Below are 23077 nucleotides of genomic sequence, written 5' to 3'. Positions count from 1 at the left end.
AAGCAAGGAACTACAAGTTACGCTATAATGTCCACTAACATCACCAGTTACTTGAAAATCACCTCATGCGATAACACTACACACAACTGACCAACACTACATATGTTCCACAAGCAACTCAGGTCTAGCACGTCTTGGGTGTGCGCTCCAACAGTGGTAGTTCCTTGGTCCTTCTTCTTTAATATAAATTTAGCATTGGCTCTCCACGTGTCTATCCTAGATACCGATGTCTACGAATATCCCTCAGCCATGTGGGATCTTACCTGATGTTGCTGTGTAGTTTGAGAGTTGCTGAATTTCCTTACATGAACTAGCGAGTTTGAGAGAGTTCTTCTTCACCTATCGAAAAGCAGATAACCCAGCCACGAGTTCCACACATTTGAACAATCCCATCTGAGTTCTCAACCGGCAATTGATATTTTTTTTAAATTATAATAGGTTTTTCATTTGACCCGACGACACCACACGGCGCTTGCAGACCACAGCACGAACAGTTCACCAGTCACACTCCACGGAACCAAGTAGTATTACTCCTGACAAGTCTTGTTTCGTTCCATAAAGACTGTTCGTGCTGTGGTCCGAGTGCAAGCGTCGTGTGGCCTCGTCGGGTAAAATGAAAACCTATTCCTACTATTTGACGAACCTATTGAAGATGGCAACAAAGAATTGATATTTTTGTCCACGAAAGTTGTGTGACAGATCCTAAATATAAATAGCTGACGAGGACACAACAGTCGTAAAATAGCAATGAATAAAACGAATTGTGCACTCATAACCATGCATAAAACAATGAAAAATTTCCAGAACGTTTTCTCGTGACTATCATCAGTGGAACATCTTCACATGGAAAGAATCACTAAAACAACCAGTTAGCCCAGGCCCACGCGTTAGCCCAGGCCCAACACAGAGGCCTGCGGGCACACCTCCGCATACACACATGTGCAGGCACACACACATTCATCTGCACAAACATTATTCCAGACACTCTCATGCCCCGTAGGTGCGTACAACAATGTACCCACGCGCGTCCTCACAAGCAATTGACACATAGGGTTGGGGTTTGCCACGAATTCATTTTGGTTAACCCTTTGTGGACGGACTGTACGAGTTTAGTAATAAGATCGAAACCTCGTAACTTCGTAACTCCATCGTTTCTTGAGCAAATTCCACAATCGAAAGGTCTACGTGGTAGCGGGAACTCCAAGCTGTCCAATGCAACAATCGCCGAAGAGTTACAATGTTGGACGCCAGAGATATCGCACGCCGTATTCTTACCTCGGCAAATTCAAATTTTTGATCGATCATTTCGCCATTTTGGGGGAAAATCCCTTTTCGTGTGCTCTTTGAGCGACTGAGCACATGATAATGACGTAGCCGGCTGAAGTTTGAATCGTCTCAAACAGATTTGAGCGTTCTGCGATGATGGAGAGTGGAATGGCGTTGATGGGACGAATTTGCTTGCATATCAGGCTTGGAGACGACTTTGCTGTGTTACCGCGCCTGATTTGTGGCGGCTGGATAATGGAGATTGGTACCCTGACGTAGCTCTCGCCAAGAGCTTTCCAATGAGCCCTTGATTGTGAAAATCAAGTGAAGGACACCAAAGTTATGACATGGAAAAGTTGAAAATTGTACTGACATTTTGTAATTCTGGTGCATACTGTGCTAGTAATCCGTCCATAAAGGGTTAAAAATGCTACATAATAGGCTTGGTGAGGGTCTATAAATTAGTACGTGATGATAGACCGGTTCCAAGAAAGCAAACGCCAATTGTCGCGCCATACCATCAAATTCGATCGTCAGTGGTCCAGACTGCCCGCCTGGGGCAGACACATGAATGGCCCACCGAGGGCTAGCGTGCTGCTGCCCACCGTGGGACGATGACACGAGTGGCTGGCGAGGCCAGCAGCCAGCCTGCTGAGGGTAAAGTAATTCTGCCTGCCGTGGGCCATTAGCATACTGCCCACCGAGGGCGCACAAATGGCCGACTTGGCCAGCAACCTGCTCGCTGCGGGCGCATCAACGGCCGCCGAGGCCAACAACTTACCCATCGAGGATTAAAGCATGTAGCCCAACCGAGGGCGCATGAATAAGCATATAACCCAACTGAGGGCGCACGGATAAGCATATACAAGCAGCCCGACCGAGGGCGCATGAATAAGCATATAACCCAACTGAGGGCGCACGAACGGCCGCCAAGGCCAGCAACCTGCCTACCGAAGACTGAAGCATACAGCCCACCCAAGGGCGCACAACTACTGTAGAGGCCAATAGCCTGCCCACCGAGGGCTAAAGCAAACTTCCCGCCAAGGACAAAGCGTAGTACCCACCGAGGGCTAATGCATGCTACCCACCGTGGGCCGATCATATACTACCCACTGAGGGCTGAATCATACTACCTATTGAGGAAACAAACAGCCACCGAGGCCGACAACCTGCTCGCCATGCGCAAAAGCATACTACCCGCTGGGGCAGATCTCATACTACCCAGTGACAGCAAACGAACGACCACCGAGGCCAAGAACTCACAGAACTGCCAGGCATGAGGCGTCACACCACACGCATACAATATGATGCCCTCTGGCACCCAAAAAGGATATTGAACCTAGAAGCCATGGCTCCCGCACTACGGAAGGTGTATTTGTACCCTCAGCATTATTCCTATGCATAATCATATGATGCCGCCGCTACATCATCAATTGTTCTGAACCACGCGCAAGCTGGGGATCCAAGCCATCCAGTACTTTCCTCATGCGGGATTTATGTAAATGGGACGCATGATAGCTGTCTGCGCAAACTCGCACATCATTGCCGGGAGCCTTTGAGCACTTTGCATTTGTCGGCCCACGATTCCCCAGAAAGATAAGGATCCAGGTAACACCGAACGAGGCAACGGTAGTAGACCGAAGTTCAATCCAGGACAGGGTGGGTCGCCCACTCTAGCAGCCAGCATGCTGCAGTCCTGTCCAGGCAATGTTTTGTGCGCAGCGTCCGGATATACCACGCATTATCACCATACTGAAGTGCCAAAGATTTGAGGGGGAGGGGGGGGGGGGGTGCCAGTGAGCCAAAGAGTTGAAGCGGGCGCCCGCCGCCCGAATGAATTGTTTATGGGGTGCTCAATGCACAAATCGTCGATCGATTCTCACCACGATTGCCCCTCTGACAATCTGCTGGTTAGGCGCTGGCATGCAGGGGCATCTCCGACGACTACGAGAAATCGTAGTTAGGAGTGATACTTGCGACATCAAACAATTATTTGTGAGAGTATGTTCTCTCTACCGTCTTCTGCCCTCAGCTGCCGTCAGCATTGCGCGGGGCGATGCGCTCGATCTCTGACGCGACTGGTGCTGGCGCATGGCGGAGTGCTGCTAGCGGAACATGTGCCTTGATCGGAAAGGCACAGGGTGGAGCCTGAGAGCAATATCATGATGCTCCGCAAAATGTTCCGCGTGAAGATACTGGGACCGGAAAACGGCTGGGTTGTTGGCCAGCCATGCGACAGAATCAAAAGCTGTAGCTAAACGACAATGCCGAGAGAGCTAGAAACTAACTGGACAAACTGACGGAAAAGCTAAAACTGCATGTTGACACATCAAGAAATCAACTCGGCAAAGGAACCACCTTCACATCCCGACAGTTCAAGACCTTGAAGAAGACACGTCTTCCGATACGACACCATAACAGAGTGTCCGTAAAATTGTGCGAGCTTGCAATTCGTGTAGGGACAGCCACGTGACACACACTCACAGCAACATGTTAGTATTGCGCGTGTGCCAGGCCCAACTAGACTTTGCTTCGCATGCGTTAAGCCCACATAATCATTATTTTATAGCTAGAACAATTTGACAAGGAGTGTGAGAATGCAGCAGCTCGCGGTTATGCATAGCGCGGGTAGTGTGAAGTTATGCAGGGAATCTGAGAATGTCAGCAGTAGATGAATGTGTCAGTTGTGTGTGTGCGTATGTGCGTGTGAATGTGAGTGTGCATCGTGGAAAATGTTCACAATTGTTTTATACATGGTTATGAGTGCACAATCAGTTTTATTCATTGGTATCTTAGATCCTAAATGGGAAATAGAATCTTTGTTTAAGAAAATGATATACGAAGTCATTCGCAGACGGAGAAAAACATTGAGGTAATTTGAACATGTTCTCGTGGCTATCTTCAGGAAATAGTGGCCTCACTGAATTAACTTAAAAAGAAAGGCAAACAAGAGAAAAAAATGTAAAAATGGAGACACTCAATGCCGTATCATAGCAACTGGGTTTATCATTGTCTCTTCTCTATATAAATCCTGTCACTTCGTCACCTATTTCTTTAGAAACTTCGAGTTTAAATAGAAAAGTACATATACATGTAAGTTACTAGTTACCCCTAACAGTCTACTAAGGTTACCAGATAATATACAGTCAGACAGTGCGACCACAAAGCACAAGGCTGGCAAGGATATTGAGACATTCAACGACCTGAAACCCACATGCAGTTCCAACACAGCTACGCGCCTTCCAAGTTCGAAGGCTGTTGGTTTGCGCTTGGGAGGATCAAAGCCATATTGCGGCACTATCTGACTGTATATTATCTCGTTATCTTGGTGCACTGTTAGGCATAACTAGTAACTTATAGGTTCTTTTCTTTTTTTAAATAATTTTAAAATAATTAATACCGGCTCAACATCCGAGTTTTACTAAAAATTGAGTTCATTAAATTGTCTGATCTGTTTTCTTCTAGACTCATCGGGACATGATAAAACATGATGAAATTTTTTATTTTTAGCATGTTTCCTGGAAGATATTATGTTTCCGTTTGAAATATGTTTATCAGCTGATAACTAGGTGCTCATTAAACGTGGTCCATGTCTGAGTGGCCAGAAGTTTACCTTGTCCCTGATGTCACCGTACTGGCTGTCCAATCTTGCCACCTGGTCATTTAGCGTCTGCTCCATTTTCTGAAGTACACGTGACACCGTGTCTGCGGTTCTACTAGCTGACTGAGCAAACTTAGTCTCTATTGTATTCAGACGTAGAGTAAGGTCAGCCAGTGATGACGTGATGTTGGCCAATTCGCCTGAGAGAAAACAAGATTCCATGGAGCCATTGGTTTCATTCAGGAGATATTACGGAGGATTAGCAAGACGAAATTCGCGTTCGCATTCGCTCTCCAAGGAAAGTCGAACTCAGTGACGGAATTCGCGTTATGAGAAGGACTAGCAAACAGAATTTGCACATGCATGACGACATTGGCGTTGTCACGGCGTACATTGTGTACAGACAGTACAGCGTGGTAAATTTATGACTGCCCTGACACGAATCCGCAATTCGTATTCCGACTACTTTTCCGAACGAAAAATGCGAAAGTTCGCAATCCAGTTCGCGAACTGAAAAATGTTTGCGAACGCGAACGCGAACTTCATCTTGCTAATCCTCCGTACTTATACAACCCAGGATGAAAACCTTCCAAATGAAATATCCCCTTCTTTGCCACTTTGCTTTCAATGCTAAAAGAGATCACACAACACAAATACTGGTAATCTATTCAGCCGATAGCTTTGGAGTGACAATCAGGGACACAACTAATGGATACACTAGCATACACAATACGTAGGTTTTCAAGTTTGTGAATCGAGGAAAATCACTGCTTGCCTAAACGTTGTATTGTATCAGTGAGATACAAAAGCATAGCACACATACACACATATACACATACACACACACATACACACACGCATACACACACATACACATACACACACATACACACACATACACACATACACACACACATACACACACACACACACATACACACACACACACCCACACACACATACTAACACACACACACACACACACACACACACATACAAACACACACACATACATACAGACACACACAAACAAACACACACACACTCTCTCTCTTCCCTCCCTCCCTTCACCATCCTTCCTTTGTGCCTCCCTCTCTTTCACACACATACACACACAAACACACAAATATACACACACACATACACACACACACTCTCTCTCTCCCTCTCTCATTCTCTCACTCCCTCTCTCTCTCTCTCTCTCTCTCTCTCTCATTCTCTTTCTCTCCATCTTTTGTTCTCTCCCGTTCTCTTTCTGTCCACCTCTTGTTCTCTCTCTATCTCTCTCTATTTCTCTCTCTCTCTCTCTATCTCTCTCTCTCTGTCTCTCTGTCTCACCGTCTCTCTGCCTTTTGTTGATACTTGCAAATCTTGCATGGCAAACACAACACGTTCAATTGCGTGGGAACTGGTTTGGGAAAATGTAGTTGCTGGGCATTTTGAATGGCATACATTCACCTACAAATAGGACAGAGTTGAGCTAACACAAGAACTTATTGAAAGCTCCCTCCAGTAGAACTATGTTGCAGTCTCTTCTTATCAATGCACTCCGAGACAAGATAATCGATACTTACTTATTTCGCAGTTCTTGCCACCAAACAATGGTTTACACCGACACTCAAAGGCATGTGGGCCGCGACTGTGACAATGTCCACCATTTTGACATGGACGATGCGTTCTGCAAAACGACACAGCTGGACAGTAAAACGCATGCATGGATAGAGATAAGATACGATGGCAGCGCAGAATCCCCGAACATTGCCTATGGTATGACTCACCGAGTTCACACTGTTGTCCGGAATATCCAGGTCTACATTGACACTGGTATTGCTTCCGCTGATCAGTGTTACCATCAACACTAGCATATACACATCTACCACCGCGATGGCATGGAGATGGATGTCCACACTGACCACCTGGATCAGGATACAGAGCATTGTAACATGTGACACACAAACAACACAAAATACCACTGAAAAACTAAAGCTAAAAAAGAACGCAGTTCATCCTGGGGTGATTGCACAGACAAGGAATCCACCTTGAATTATCAACCTTTTCTGGAGCACATTACATGATCCAGTGTCTGGGAACTGTGATCCAGTGCATCAGCACCAGAACACAACAAACGAATTGTCACAAATTGGTTTGACCGAATTTGATAGATAATGAAAGCTCTTTTCCTCCTGGTCATCTTCTTCATGGTCCCAGAACGTATGTATGCCCATAGCCAGCAATCGCATGTCACCACGTACTTTGAAAATCAACATAATTTTTCGAGTCGACCTTTTTTTCCGGATCACTTTTCAACGAGGACGAAGCAAAGTCGGCCGAACGAAGCCTAGAGGAAGAAAATCACGCTCTTCACTTCACCATCACGATACTGACATAGAAACGAGATGAAACAACTAAAAAATCCACAAGAAAACTGTACGGCCATCATCGCGCTGACTTTGGTCTGAGAATTTCTATCACGATCAAAAATGTACGAGGAGCACTCAAATATAAGCCAAAGACGTACCTTTATCGCTCTCTACTCCTTTTTCAAGGCACAAAAGTCGAGTCTCCACTTTCAAACCAGGAACCAGACATACCAGTGGTCCTTTTCAGCTGCCCCACGAGCGCAGGAAATGTTCACCAAGGGGCGCAGAGCAGCATCCATTCCAGAAAAAGAGCTAAAATACGAGTGAGACTGCATGCCTGAGTACATGAGTACATGTATGAGTACATGCAGAAAATAGTCAATTTCAGCGTTTCTGCTCCAAACAGCAACTAGCTTCGGCTAGAAACAAAGATTACACCAAAGGATCAAACAACAACCATTTTCTGCAGTTTTTTTGCAGATGGCTTCCTTGTGCTTGGCCCAGCACGCCAAAAATCACACCTCGGAGGAGTACAAAAATTACATCTCTCAGATGTCCTCGATTGCTGGCCATGCCACAACCACACTTCTTATTATCGTCAGTGTCTGGAGATACGTTGATTTTGTAGAAGAAAAAAAACTGCACATACACCACAAGGACACCTCTAGGCTCACCAACACTTTCCCTATCGTGCTCCAGTTAAAGCATCAAGACAGCACACAGAAAAATCGTTGTTAAAACTACGACTCAAACTGCAAAGAACTCGCGGCATTCAAAAACGTCAAGTGAAATCCCATTGCATGACTTGAAAGTCTCAAAAATATACTTAAACAGAAACTGCGAAATGAGTTCAGATCAAAGCCCGCTTTCAATTTGGCACCTCATTTTTACGTGTCGTAGCGGCAAAAACACTGTTGGAATAGCCATTCGAGGACCTTAATGATGACAATTAACGAGAGAGCTTGGAAGCTCAGGGCCCTACGCTATGCTTTTATGCTTTTTTGCCTAGCTCATCGTACATGTTATAAGAACTGAGGCAAAAGTATTTGCAGAATTTATTGCGGATTGTTATTTCTGTAATAATCATCAGGTTTGTAAATCAACAAAATTTGGCCGATGAGAAATAGAAACCTCTCTATTAGAGAGGTTAAGATGCACGTTATTTCCGACGTGACGCGCAATTTCACGTAAAATTTGAAATCGATCGGTATTTTTGCTCTGACATGCATCCATTGCTCAATCATGCATCATTTGCCTGTATGACAAACTTTGGCCTGCGATTTACTTTGGCCGGTTGGTACCAAGCGGTGAAATCAGCGAAATTAAATCGCCAGCGAAAATTAGTTGATTTTAATACAGTAATCGGATTTTCTGGCCTTTTTGTAGTAATACATGTACATTGACCTGTTGAGCCAATGACGACGCCGAATGCATGGTTGCCTGTGGAGCACATTACATAACTTAGCAGTCTCCTAAAATACATATCCTGTCCGACGGCAAAAGAGTCTGCAGATTAAGTTTTTCTGCCCGTCGACCGGATGTCTGCGACGCGAAAGTTCAGCTCGCGTTATTTGGCTCGCACGTCGAAAAATCAACGCGAGTGACCTGCTGCTCACGTGGAAATTTGGACATTACATAACTTTACATTCTACTATAATACGTATCCTGTCCGACGGCAAAAGAGGCTGCAGATTTAGTTTTTCTGCGCGTCGACGGGATGTCTGTCCTGACGTTCACTGGGACCGGCGCTGACTCTGCCGATCACGGGCGTTCTGGACTCAACGGGATGTCTGTCCTGACATTCCCTGGGACCGGCTTAGACTCTGCCGATCACGGGCGTTCTGGACTCAACGGGATGTCTGTCCTGACGTTGCCTGGGACCGGCGGACTCTGCCGATCACGGGGGTTCTGGAGTCGACGGGATCTCTCTTCCGACGTTTCCTGTGACCGGCGCTGAATCACTCGTTCACGCTTATTTTGGAGACGACGGGATCTCTCTTCCAAAGTACATGTATGTTTATGCTGACGCATCCTATCACCTATTCGGCGTTTATTCTAATTTAATTTCCTCCTCGTCTCCCTATTTCTTTCCAAATCTCCCTCTACATCAGGGAGTCGTATACATAATACGACGAATATTGGTACGGTACGGGACAGATACAGGAGCCCGCAAATATTGTGCACAGCTGTTATGTACAATCCTGTAGAGCCTTTGTAGTCACAGATACGGGACAGATACGGGACAGATACGGGATAGCTCCAGCCGTGACACAAACAAACAAACAAACAAACACACAAACACCAAATTAAAGCTGTGTGGACCCTGGCTAGCGCCAGACGTTACTGAAGTAACGTCTTCTGCATAGCTACGGGAATAATCTATTTATGGCGAGAGGATATTTCAAAAGCGATGCGCCAATAGCAATTTTAGAATCGCGAACAAGGCGAGGTAAATTAACATGTCTAACGGCTTCATTGCACTTGGAAGAACAAATGAATCACGCAAGTTGACTAAGGCCGTGATGGACAATCGATATTGCATTCAAGAATTATCGCTGCCATTGTACAGACAACCATCCAGTGCGCACGATATGCTTACTGCACACAAAGTGTAGCTCGAGTATACTCGTCAGATTGGACGCAATGCATGGCGAATATACTCGTCATAGAAGTAGTATCAACACGGTCACATAATTTGAGGTGATAGTTCTAGAATTACATTTTCAACAGTCATTCTATCATAGTCTGAGAGAATTTGACTTGAACTTACTTCCACACTGCGTAAACCTGGCAGACCTTTCCTGTCCGCCAAGAATAGCAGACAGCAACAGTGGATTAGTCTGTGGCAGGGATGCTTCATCAACTGGCGTTTCAAATGCTTGCAGTAAATTTTCGTAATTCACCAGCTTCTCAGCAGAGTCACTTGGGAATGAATTACGTAACCAGTGTCCCATACATGTACCTGCAGTGAGAGTGAATGACAAAAAAATGATGTCATGCATGTACCTGCAGTGAGAGTGAATGACAAAAAATGATGTCATGCATGTACCTGCAGTGAGAGTGAATGACAAAAACATGATGTCATGCATGTACCTGCAGTGACAGTGAATGACAAAAACATGATGTCATGCATATAGCTGCAGTGACAGTGAATAACAAAAACATGATGTCATGCATGTACCTGCAGTGAGAGTGAATGACAAAAACATGATGTCATGCAAGTTCCTGTGCTGAGTAAGCTTTCCCCAAATCGGCCGGCCGAAAAATTCGCCGAAAACAAGACTTGTCGAAAAATCGCTAAGCTTCTTTTGCCGATATTGGAGGATTCCATTGAGAATCGCCGAAAATCTTCCAAAAGTTGGTGCGAAGTGCGTTTACGAACGAATGATGTTGGTGCAAGCATGACCCCTATGATGTTGGTGCAAGCATGACCCCTATGATGTTGGTGCAAGCATGACCCCTATGATGTTGGTGCAAGCATGACCGCTCGAGCTCTCTACTTCAGTACTTGTAGTACATGTACTAGTGTGTTGAGGTCATGTGACTCGTGTCCTTTGACCTCCTCTCAAACGAACATTAGCCATTAGGAAGATTGTGACTAGTAAAATCCCCAAATCGGCCGGCCGAAATATTCGCCGAAAACTAGGTTTATCGAAAAATCGCTAAGGTTTTCGCCGATTTTTGGAGGGTTCCTTTCAGAGTCGCTGACAATCTATCAAATCTTCCAAAATCTCACCAATTTTGAAGCCAATACTAGTACTGTAAAATTAAATTAAATACAGCTATGTATGCCAACAACCCTTTTAGCCGATTTTCCGGTAAAATCCACTTTTGCAGCATATTTTCGAACAATCAGCGGATTTGCAGCCGAATCTGATTTATTTTTGAGCCGAGCGAAAAGTCAAATAGGTGATTTTGGGGAAAGCATGAATTGAATTGAAGCATTGCTGTATTCTTCCCAGGTTTAGCATAAAACGAGAGAGTCTTCGCGAATGATGCTACCATGAGAATATTGATAACATGCCTGTGTTAAAAGTTAACAGCAACATCTCTTTACTCTGCACAGCGCTGACCCATAGCCAATAGCAAAACGCCCTTTTGTGTTTCAGGTAGAATCTTTTTCGCGTGAAGACCTGTCAACTCTATCCAGGAACTAGGAATGTGTTCGACAAACCCGGAACTCTGCACTATCTAGTGGTCATAAACCGTACTACTGGACTTATCACAAACAAACACAGACGACAGTCACCATGACGACAGTCACCATGACGACAGTCACCATGACGACAGTCACCATGACGACAGTCACCATGACGACAGTCACCATGGCTCAGGATAGGGTTCAGTATAGCCAGGAGTCCATAACATACCCCAGAGTACACAGGACCTGGTTAAAAACGGAACTAACTCAAAAGTAGCGACAAATTAATCTTAACCGTCCACCTCTTCACACTATGGAACATTCACCCAAGAACAAACTCCCTCGCTACGGTGTGGTGTTGTGAATGTGGGCCAAGAGGGCGGTTGACAGTTAAGATGGAACTACGCTGAAGTATGTTTCATTTCTCTTGTCCGAGGTTTGTTGGATAACCATGAAACTCTCAGTAACAACATACATCAACCTAGTTTCATTGCTAACTTGTGTTTAGACTCTGACCTCGTCGTATTCAGCACTTTTCAAAGGACAATTTAGCGGCATAGCCTGTAACACCCCAGAGTACGGAACTCCACAGTCAGTGGTTTCCTGAGAAACTTTCATGTATGTGAAAAGAGTTTAAGGATTGCAATAAACAAACCAGCTGAGACGACATTTTACGAAGGCCTTATTGAGATGTCACGAACAAATTTTATAGAACCACTTTCCCTTGAATTTGTTCGTGACATCTCAATAAAGCCTTGGTATTTTGTTCACAGAACCAGCAATCCTAAAATTTCAAGCTGGCGAAATTTATCATTCAATTTGCTGTGTACAGGTGTTTGCAGATGGATACTAACGTTAGACTGACTAAGATGCTGGACATACCAAACTCCCTGCCCAATGCAATTTCCCGCCAACCTCATTCACAAGACCACAGCATGACTCTGTTGTAGTGAATACAGGCACCAGGTCCTCCATACGGCTGCTCTCATCAACATCACTGATGAACTCTGCCGGATCAAAGCAGCAGCTAGATTATTTGATGCCAGAGTCCACTCCACATACCGTGATGTCGCGTATAAAAGCACGTGCTTCCGGCCGTATAAGCCGGGGTTCAAACCATGTTTCTATTCAAGACATAATTCTATGGCAACATCATCAGTCTGCACTGTGCAGTGCATACTGCCACGCAGGTACGTGCACATGTACTTTGCGGAGAGCAACTTCTATTCAAACCATGTTTCTGTGTCACAGCGCGCTTCAACAAATCGGCTTCTATTCGAGTCTTGCTTCTGTATAGGTCATGCTTTTATATGCGCCACTCCAAACATCACCATAACTTGGAATGAAGCTACTGGTGTGGTCAAAGACGTTCTCAGGGGAAGTGCACAACTTGTACAGTAGTGGGGAGTTTCGAATAAACTATGTGACTATCAAGATGTACTAATAGACGGCATAATTTTGTTGGTGACTAGCGAATGCAGTGCGGAGCTGAGAGATACAGACAAGTGTGGTACAATCATGTACATGTACCTCCATTCTTATGGAATTACGGTTAATTTCATGTTCATGCTATGTGTGCTCAGGTACGTAAAAAGCAAAACAGAATCCTGTCATGGATGTCAGCAAGAGTACAATCATACACACCACCACCCCCCCCCCCCCAGAGTGTCCAACGCCTGATCCAGCTCTGCAAAAGAGTCTTGGCCGAGCATGCTCCGACTCAGATCTGCTGATGTCATGCGTAGGTGTACGCTTCACACCAGCGCAAGGTTGGTCTCCAGGCAGGGCACCGTTGTTTATGATCCGAGAGTCCCCCTGACGCAAAGATCCTACGCAGACTGAGAGCTGGATCAGGCGTTGCACAATCTGCGGGTTGTTCTACTCTTGATTTGAGACTACGTAGCTGGCCCTCTCTGATAGGCACTAGAATCCTCGGTAGCATGAGCAGAGGACAGTCAGTGGCTGATTTGACTTACCGACGGAAGCCGTCGTCGCGTTCAAGCACTGCCCATTCCAGGCCATGATCAGCAGAAAGGCCAGCGGCAACAAATCGGCAGGTGCACGAAACCTCCCACTCGGCGCCATTCCTCCGCTATAGCACCGTGGTCCAGCAATAATACTAAAAGGGTTAGACGGATTAGGGTCCTTCTTGCAAGAGAACTGATAGAAACAGTGGCGCTAGTCACAAATCGACGTTCCTGCAGTAAAGCTTGCTTTTATTTCTCATTCAAACAAAAAATCATTGCGTAGGTCTACCGCGAACAGATCGGGCCCCACTCACAAGTCTTGACGGTGGGACACTGCGGGGCAGAGTCTGTCACGAAACACTCACACTCACGGCTCAGGCCTGGACAGTTGGCGCTGATCGTGCGATCGCGACCTCCACACACTTTGGACTGTACTGTAGTCTGTAGTCTGTAGTCTGTAGACTGTGGTCTGTACTGAAGTTCTACAGCTCGGCCTGGGCGGCTACACGTAGGACTAGCTATGATAGGCCAGGGGCCATAGCGCCACCCGACTGGGAGTATCCCCATAATCCGGATGTAACTGAGCATGGACGATTCAGACTACGGCCAAAATCATGTCTGAACTTGAAATTCCATGGTGCTGCATGCAGTCGTGTTTCAAAATTAATAATTATGCTGATTTGCAGCCGAATCTGATGTATTTTTGAGCCGAGGGAAAAGCCGAATAAGTAGGCGAATTTGGGGAAAGCCTGGCGCAATTTCCAGCTCTACAGACGTGCCGAGAGAAAACACAACAACTTGCGGTATGATTACAAAGATCATTATACAAATCATGCGAACCAGTAGATTTCGAAATTTCGTATTTGTAGCAAATAGACGGAGGGAATACTTCCTTCATTTCTTCAAATATTACACAGCAATGAATCAAACAAGTCTCTTTCCGCTGTTACTCCGAGTTTCGTGTGAAAACACTTCACCAGACAGCATTTTTGATTCATTGCTGGGTAATATTTGTATTACTGGCTCTGTTCACTGGACATAGAGCACTGTAAGCAGCCTAGGGACTTTAGACAACTGTCTACTTCATTTCTTCAATACATGTACATGTACGTGCGGGTATGGCTTTAAGACCTTGAACGGTCAAGCCGTGAGCTTAGCAATGCCATGTGTGCATATATTACCATTATGTTTTGCACACTTTTCCAATTGTCCGCCAACTCCAGCGCAGCCGTTTACACATTCAGGAAATGTTAATTCTCAACTCCACACTCCAAAAACGGTCTATTTACCACGATTCAAAATTCAAATCTTGAGTTGAGACGCGAAGTTTCCTAAATGTTTTGTACACATTAAAGAATCACCTTTAAACTGCCGGCGAGGAGACAACAATTTAAATTTTAATTGAATCGACATGTGAATAAAAGATATCATACTAAGTCCATATTCTTCGTGTTCCGTTGCATCCACAATGTCTGCAGTTCACTCCTCTCTGACATGTTCTCCCTTCGCCGTGACTGCGCTCGCACAGATGGAGTCACCCGCGGCCAAGACAATAATTCCCTTTCTTTACCCATTGTGCAAACTCAAGCTGGTTACAAATCTATTTCATTCCTTGGTGCTGACCGCTTTAATGCGCTTCCCGAATCCCTTCGCACAAATCATATCCCCAATTCATACCGCCAGGAACTTTTAACACATTCATTCATCTTAAGCACCTTGTCAGAATACCTTAGGGTCTGTTGGGAATGCCTAAGTAAAATAAGAAAATACATGGTACAGTCTGTACCATACAATACCGTGTTTATTCGTGCAGTGTCAAACTATGGAAACTATGTTCAGTAAAATGATGGAAGAGGGAAAAAACATATTGTAAAAAGAAAGACCCCTTGGCCTTTGTTTGCAACTCCGAGTTTCGTGCGGAGAAAGCATGTACAATGTGAGTCAAATTGATCACGAATGGTGTTAATCATCGTAAGCAGGAGTGGATTCGCCGACGAGAGCAGAAAGGTTCGCATTTTTCGCTATAAAATCTACTGGTAATCCAAGCAGAGAATGAAACCTACAGCTGGGCAATTCTATCTTTGAACATAAAAATTCAGCTTTCGTCATGTGAGAGAATCGACGTTATTTCACAAAAATGGCGGCTTCGTCAATTCCAATATCCTCTGACCTAGCGGTATCGTCAGAACAGACTCTTATTTGTATTTTCTCTGACGTTTTCGTGTCTAGTTGGCGGTGAAACCAAGGCATATCCGGGCTATCGCAACACGAACTTCCCGAACCACACTCGCTGGTATTGCTCCACGCATGGTCTGCAGCAGTAAACGCCCACTCTCGCCAGACGTTCCCTCGATCTGCGCAATAGTAATGATCGCCCACGAATGCCTGCGCTTGGTGGCCCGGACGTGCACTGCACGGACAGTGATAGCTGGGGTCCACATAGTCGTCAAAGCTTGCTGCGTATGTCCACAGATGTTGCATAGGTGAACCGTATGTTAGTGACACACCATCAACATAGTAACTGTCTAGTGGAATGGTGGAACGGTGAGCAAAGGCGTCCATCGATGCCATCTGAATGGGAAAGGGTGAAACCAAAAAGGAGAAAATTTGCTCATCATATTGATCATGAAAGCTTTGTTTGTGTTTTTCAGGTACAATGCCAGGTACTGAAGGCCAATGCAGCTGACTCTCATAACATGGAGTATATAATACATTCACAGGGGAAGGGAGTGACTTTTGACGGTGGTAAACTAGACTTACCCGATACCCGGTGACGAATCCCATCACTTCGCTGTAATCACCAACCATGGAAGGGTATGTTGCCATTGAGCAGCCTTGTGATACAGTCACAGGCCGTCTGCAAACCGGCACTTGCAAATCTTGGAATTGCATAGCGCCCGCGCATCGCCGCTGTTCGGCAGGGTTCATGTAAGCAATCCGTGTCCAGCCACCCCCGTAGCGCTCCATGTCACAGTAAACCTGAACAACACAGCACATGCAAGAGCGAACACGTTTGTCTCTAGGCTTGTACGAACAGGGAATTCCACTAATCATCTAATCTGAGCTTGAGAGTCGCAATGTACATGTTCGTGTCTCAATAATGTTAGCAGTGATCCTGAAAGGAGGCAGAAGGAACGAATTTGATCAAGAAGCCATCTTTCAATCTCCCTTACCTCAATTATGCTTCCCTGTGAGGATACAATCTTGTAGAGACCTACAGGTTAGGGAAAGGCAAACCAGTGCATTCACAAAATTGTCAAGCCTTGAACTTGCGAACTATATGTTTTCCACAAAGCCAGCACGATTTGGACGTGTTCACCGCGGTCTCTCATTACTGGAACCCTTTCTCTCTGAATTCAAACATTCCCTCTGCCAGCGCTATCGTCAACACACTCTCTATACTGATGGCATACCAACCAACGTCTTCATACCAACCAACGCCTTGACTGTCGCAATTCCTATACATGTACATGTACTTATTTACTCTTTTTTAAACTTCTTTTGATACAACTTTTCTAAGTACAATACTTGTACGCACGTGTTTCTGTTTCCAGCCTGATGGTGGGCGATGCTAAAAAAGCTGGTGAACAGTTCAAATGCCATATGCAGCAAAGAGACCGTATTTGTAGTGTTTGAGTCGAGGTACCCTAATCCTCTGATATACTCTTGCTCTATTCTTTCCGGAACACATGACATTTGTGGGATAATGAGATCCCTCCACAGGCCTAGAGCCTCTGTGAACACACCTTAGAATTCACACTAACGCCGGTTACCTGTCGATTTGATCAACACTAGATTGACCTGCTGTACCATACGTACAGAATGACAATGGCCACTCACCGGACGGAAGGGAAACATTACGTTTGGCGCTTTGCAGATCTTTACATGACGTTGGCAAAGAACTGAGAACGTCTTGACCCAGACGAAGTGACCTACGGACGTATAAAGCACCATCATCAAGCTCATTTCAACAGACTATGATGTGGAGAGGCAATAACTAAATCATGACCCGCATGAGATTAAGTCAGACTGAGTTTACGCCATCCGCAGAAACTCAACCACTCCCTCAAGGAGGCAATAGCATTTCATTCAGACCATCCGCCTGAATAAAGCTCGAAGAAGCATACATGTGTCCTTGGCTGTAGAATCACTGGATTTTATAATAAGCAAGCCATGATGTAGCTGTGTGACACATTGCAAGACATAAATGCACTAGCCATTCTATCACCGTGGTCTACAATACTTCCTTCGGCCAGACAACTATGCTTGAACATCTCCACTACGGCAAGGATTTTTGTTATTAGATTATAGATTATAGTCGCTGATTGCCCAAACACAGCTCCTTAGTGAAGGTAGACAACGAATGAATTATTTTGATATAACAGATATTTCACTAGTAAATCCCCTCACTTGCGAGCCGTGGAACTACAAATTCTATTCGATGTTACCTGGGAGTACATTCCAGACACTAAGTCCCTGTAGAATGTGTAGATTGCTACTTACTGAGAATGTTTGATAGCAGACGAGAAGGCCGTTCACAGCGAGAAAGCCACACAACAAGACAATGCACACGAAACAAAGCTTAGACCATTGCCATACCCATAGGGTGCACTGCAATACCCACTGCGAGACCCATCTAGTACTGGCCCACAATGCAACTTGGAGGTATTGACGACCTATGGTGAAACAGATTTTGTCTGAGTTTTTCTTTTAAAAACTATTATTCCACTACGGGAACTGTTAAATTATTATTTTCAAGGTGAAATAGTTCAGGAAAAACTTCTGCCATCTGATAGTATTGGTGTAAATAAGCCATCACGCCTCCACTAATGGGCGAATGTTCGATATTTTCGATTTGGGCATTTGCACTCAGGAACGAGGGGAGAACTTCAGTCTTCAACTCCTACACGCACACATATCATGATCATCAGGTTACAAAAGAGGTGGCCTGAAAGAGGTAGAGCGAGACCAGCGGAGGAAAACGTAATAAGACAAATTGACCAAGATTTTGTGAAGCAATGAGGCTTGTACTTTGAAGCCACACAGGGCCAGTTCTCACATACGAGGGTGATACCCAATGCTGGGAGGTATAATTTCATGCAGAAAAGGCAATTATTATTAATGGATGTCGGCCTATTTTCACTAAGGCTCAACTGAGGCTTACATCCTGCTTCAAAAACAATTTCACTGATAGTTGTTTCCATGTTGAGCTTGAAGCACCGTCTCGCTCCTGTGCTGTAGAGCTATTTCTTTCAACTTTTCAAGCACGTCTCTTTTCACAGGCAAGACACATGCCTGTCCGATTGGTGGGCGAGTGCTAGAACCGATAGACGCGTACCCATCACTCAGATAACACCTAACTCAGATTTCCTGCTGCTTTAAACAACGTCCTGGCATTATTGCACCATCAGGTCAATCTGGTTTTGATCAAATCGACAGGAGACCGGCGTTTGGCGTTGACGGGGTGGCAGGAATGACCTTGCCAGTTCAAACACTTCCATGTGAATCGAAACTGCAAGACGCCCCAACCGTACTTCTGAGTTGCCTGAGGGTCGATGGTGAAAAGGCGTACAGCTCGGGGTTGAAACATATTATTCTCCTTTCTGATAGTGTGTAACTAAGTTAGTCTGTGTGATGTCAGCCCAACCAGGTCAAGCCAAGCATGCACTTCAGGCGACTAGTTCATGATGGCGCATGCTGGTTGTGACGTAACATACAGGCAACATATATGACGTGATAGTCACATGATAAGACATGAGCATCATATCACATCAGCCTGGTTATGTATTTATGGGCTCTAAGAATAGCACACCCCATGGCCTCAACGTAAGGAACACTATTAATTATAGCAAACGTGTCCATGAGAAGAGAAGAGAAGTCATATGCGGCTCTGCAGGCTGAAGCAGCTCATGTAATGATCGGTTAGCTCGAATTTGTTTGAATTTTATGTAAAAGTCATGATAAATTGTCACCAGTCTGCAGACAAGTTAAAAAGATTTCGTTAGAGCTCCTCACCAGTTTTTCAATTTCGTCCAGCCTCTTATCCTGTGAAGCGTGCATACTTGATAGGCTCTCGTCGACTTTGGACTGGAGTGACCGCATGAATGTCGAGAGTGTCTGGGCACGGTCTGCTGCAGACTGAGATGCCTTCTCCTCCACGTTCACCAGCCGCTCCTCGAACTCTCTAATTTCGGATGCAATCCCTCGCACCTCGTCCTGTAGCCAGTCTGAGCACACAAAATGATCACAAGGCTAAAAACCTCAGTCAGGTCACTAGCAAAGAGACAATCATGTTTATCGTCTAATACCTCAGTCAGGTCAGTATCAACGTGACATGTTCATCGTCTACTACATGTACCTCAGTCTACATTACTTGAAGTAGATGCTTTGGAGGCATTGCTATTGCTTAGCATGGCTTTTGGCGAGTAATTGTATGCATGCATCCCCACCTCATCCACGGCGCAGTCGTGTTTGGTATGAGACGTCTTACCAGTCAGTGATCACTTACAATTCTGACAGTGTCTGCCGCGAAACAGATGTTTGCACCTACAGCGATAGCTTGTCTGTCCAATAGTCTGACACGTTCCGCCATTCTGGCATGGATTACGTGCTGAGCAGACCACCGACAGTGCTGTATGACATGACACAATAGCGAGCAGATCACATGCAACACAATAGTAACTGAGAATGATGGTTACTCAATATCTAGTAAAAATAATATGCTGAAGAACAACAAGTACATGTGACGGGTATTACACGAGGCAGAAATACAGAGACCAAAAAAGCTTTCTCGTTACTCCGAGTTTCGTGTTCAAAAACATTCATCAGACGAACCTTTGTTCTCCCTTGTGAAGTACGCTCTGCCCTTGTTAGGGTATTGAGCTCTATTTGCAGCAAGGTCTTCAGATATTTTGTGATGGGTATTAGAGAATGTGGAAATGAATCCTGGGCTCCTACCATTCTGACAAAGACGACCAGAATAGCCAGGGTTGCAGACACACTGGTAGTCCTTCACGTGGGCTATGCCATTGGTGGATGTAATGTTAGCATAGATACATCTACCTCCATGATGGCACGGCGTTGGATGGCTGCATTGTCCACCTAGGTATTGTACACGGATAACATAGACAACACTGCCAGGGGAAAAGCTACATTATATTAATTAATTAATTAACTATTGCATACTGAGTGTCACGAGAAATTCCTGAATTAAATTACAGGCTATTATAGCGAGTGAAGATATTATTGCGTATTAATTTTTAGATGACGAAAATACTCGATCTGCGGTCCGAACTGTTTCATCCTATGTGGACTCATCAGCGCAGCTCAAGGAAAACGATGCCGAACCTGGTACAGTTTAGGAATGAATAATCATTTTCCAAAGCCAGATTAAACCAGGCCCGAACGTACCTCCAAATGACGAAAATACACCTTCACTACATATCCGTACACGTGACGTCACCATCTTCTTCCGTGATCATCACAGAGCATTCACTACCCATATTCCGCGGTTTTCCAGGCTATTGCAGTATCCCTGCTAATGCCGGTGTACAAATTTGCAAATCGCTTCTTATCATTTTGCCTTACTTGTGCATCGAGAAAAGTGATTTGCGCTGTCTTGGCCACCGAACACAAAGGACAGCAGGAATGGACTTGTCGTGGTGATGGAGTTAGCATCCACCGGTGTTTCCAGTTCTCGCAGCACTCTTTCGTACGTTTTCAAATCCGCCACGTCTTTGGTGGGAAAAGCGATTCTCAGCCACTCCGTCATGCAAGTATCTGTACGGTCAACAACAAAGGGAAGAAGTGAAGCCACCGTGAGCAAAACTGCCCTGCTGATGAATAAAGCGCAGCTCTACTTCATGCAGCACTCTATATCAATGGGATATCGACTATTCTCTTGAACTATTACTTGCAGTACACCTAACCGGATGGCGAATCATAGAATGAATGAGTGAATGACCATACCATGTTGCGGTGGCGACATCGACGGGCCGTGAACGTTTGCTCCTGATATCAAGCTCCCAGCACCAGTCAACAAGATAACAGCCGTGACGAGCCAGTCCATGGTGGGCGTTGGTTAGCAGGAGGGACTTGAGAAGCAATACGAATCCTCTTCTAGGTCTCAAATATCTACCTTGTTTGCTTCGTAATATAGAAAGGTTGCTTGGAGTGGAAGAAATCCGATCTGATGCCAACATCGATACATGTACAATGTAGTCAATGAGACTTGACTTGACGAAGAATGTTAGCACCATGTCTAAGCCTGTCATGCATTCACCTGTCATTGATCGGCTGTCATCTTCTGTTCAGGCTTTAGCTGTGCCTGGCTAGGACCTGATGAATGATACAGTCAGTAGACAGTACTTACCGAGTCTCTCCGTGCACGGAGTTGCAAACCCCCACTGGCCGCAGCTGCTTTATCGTCATGCATTTACAAGCATACCAGTCCATATTGTGCGTGCAGAGCAGCTCGCCGAAACGAGAATTCTCATCAGGCAAACACGGAAATTAAAGGTATCTACCGGGTTTTCTTGTCACTTGAGGTAAAATCAGCTTTCCTGTAATACAAAACATGGTAATAGATACGCCTTGTTTTCTTGAAAACAATAATAATATTTACGGTCCGGCGGATTCTGCCGGCAGAAAAGTTGGCAGAATTCGGTACTTTTTCTGGTAAGTTTCATGCATGGTTGGTATGTGGATAAAAAGATGGAGCAGAATTCGAGGAATTGCGCGCCATAAGGCTTGTATGGTTCTGCCAATTTCACTGCTTTTCGACCAGAATCTGACACCTATTCGAGCAGAATCCGCCGGTCCCTGTGGCTCATATATTGTTGGTTGACAGCATTTTGCAAGGCGGAGGACGCACAGTGTTCGGAAACGGTGCCCCCCCCCCACAACAACTTCCACGGTTGGCAGAGCCCTGGTCTTGTGATCATTTGAACCAAAATTTAATGTCAACCTTGGATGTTGTACATTATTAAAGCGTGACCGCAAGCGCAGACACAACCAATTCAAGTCGGTTATCAAACTGCCCTTCATCAACGACTCACTTGCCGCCCGTGTCTCACGACGTGTTCGAAAGTTCAGTCCGCATGTTTGTGTTGTCTATGTATCTGGTCCTTCTTTGAGGGATATGTTGGTCCGATCGTCGAGTGCCTTCCGTGTGTGTCCCCGTGAGAAGCAGCGATCGGAGGTGAAGAGAGGGAGAGGTCGGCCAATGCAGTGTCGTGCATGTGATGCGAGTATGGGGAATAGTCAGTGTTTAGTCAAAGGTGTTGTCTATTGTATGTCTTGCACGTTGTGTGCGTAATTGTACGTTGGTGAGTCCTAGCGCCCGGTGAGGGACCGATTCTCTGAGCACTACCGAGAGGTAAGGGCGATGGTGGCGAAGGCTCCCTGGGGCTTCCACTTTCGTACCCAGCATCGAGAATCTTCAACGTCTTCCAACTTTCTGCCCTTCCACCAGGCAAAGATTCTCGGCAGGGAGGCTTAGCTTCCATCAAGGAAACTGCTTGAAGCCATCGAGATAAGGAAACGCACACCAGCCGTCAATTGCCATGACGGTTTACGCCTAATTGACTAATTGGATGTCACCGGATCGTCACTGGAATGGACGCCCATCTCCTCGAACCACCACTGGACTTTACCACCTGAAAAAGCACACATACACATACTGAAGTACTTTGCACTTACACTTGTCATGTACATAGATCACCTTTAGCATTCCCACACTTGA

General features: G+C 45.3%; 2 protein-coding genes across 3 annotated transcripts in view; both read right to left on the bottom strand.

The window, feature by feature from the left end:
• The window catches only part of LOC135811395 (uncharacterized), a 28549-nt gene extending 14919 nt beyond the window's left edge, over nucleotides 1–13630 (bottom strand). Inside the window, exons 1-6 of the mRNA XM_065324628.1 lie at nucleotides 13345–13630; nucleotides 9998–10189; nucleotides 6646–6783; nucleotides 6442–6561; nucleotides 4880–5067; nucleotides 264–339 (exon numbers count right to left, since the gene is read on the bottom strand). Of these exons, the coding sequence (XP_065180700.1) occupies nucleotides 264–339; nucleotides 4880–5067; nucleotides 6442–6561; nucleotides 6646–6783; nucleotides 9998–10189; nucleotides 13345–13453 (823 nt within the window). The 5' untranslated portion in view covers nucleotides 13454–13630. The remainder of the gene's footprint in view (nucleotides 1–263; nucleotides 340–4879; nucleotides 5068–6441; nucleotides 6562–6645; nucleotides 6784–9997; nucleotides 10190–13344) is intronic.
• Nucleotides 13631–15036: 1406 nt separating this feature from the next.
• Nucleotides 15037–21700, bottom strand: LOC135811394 (uncharacterized). 2 transcript variants are annotated; one of them, XM_065324626.1, is made up of 9 exons: nucleotides 21304–21700; nucleotides 20923–21114; nucleotides 20293–20436; nucleotides 19844–19966; nucleotides 19352–19562; nucleotides 17176–17267; nucleotides 16509–16549; nucleotides 16096–16314; nucleotides 15037–15906 (listed from the first exon to the last, which is right to left on the bottom strand). In XM_065324626.1, the coding sequence occupies exons 1-9, from the start codon at nucleotides 21401–21403 to the stop codon at nucleotides 15460–15462; spliced, it is 1569 nt and encodes a 522-aa protein (XP_065180698.1). In that variant the 5' UTR covers nucleotides 21404–21700; the 3' UTR covers nucleotides 15037–15459. The 2 variants fall into 2 exon arrangements, with proteins under 2 accessions (XP_065180698.1, XP_065180699.1); XM_065324627.1 differs by lacking the exon at nucleotides 21304–21700 and having other exon boundaries at nucleotides 20746–21065.
• Nucleotides 21701–23077: the final 1377 nt, after the last annotated feature.

The sequence above is a fragment of the Sycon ciliatum genome, chromosome 3 (genome assembly GCF_964019385.1).
Source record: "Sycon ciliatum chromosome 3, ocSycCili1.1, whole genome shotgun sequence".
Classification (NCBI taxonomy): domain Eukaryota; kingdom Metazoa; phylum Porifera; class Calcarea; order Leucosolenida; family Sycettidae; genus Sycon; species Sycon ciliatum.
This window is presented reverse-complemented; position numbering and strand designations above follow the sequence as displayed.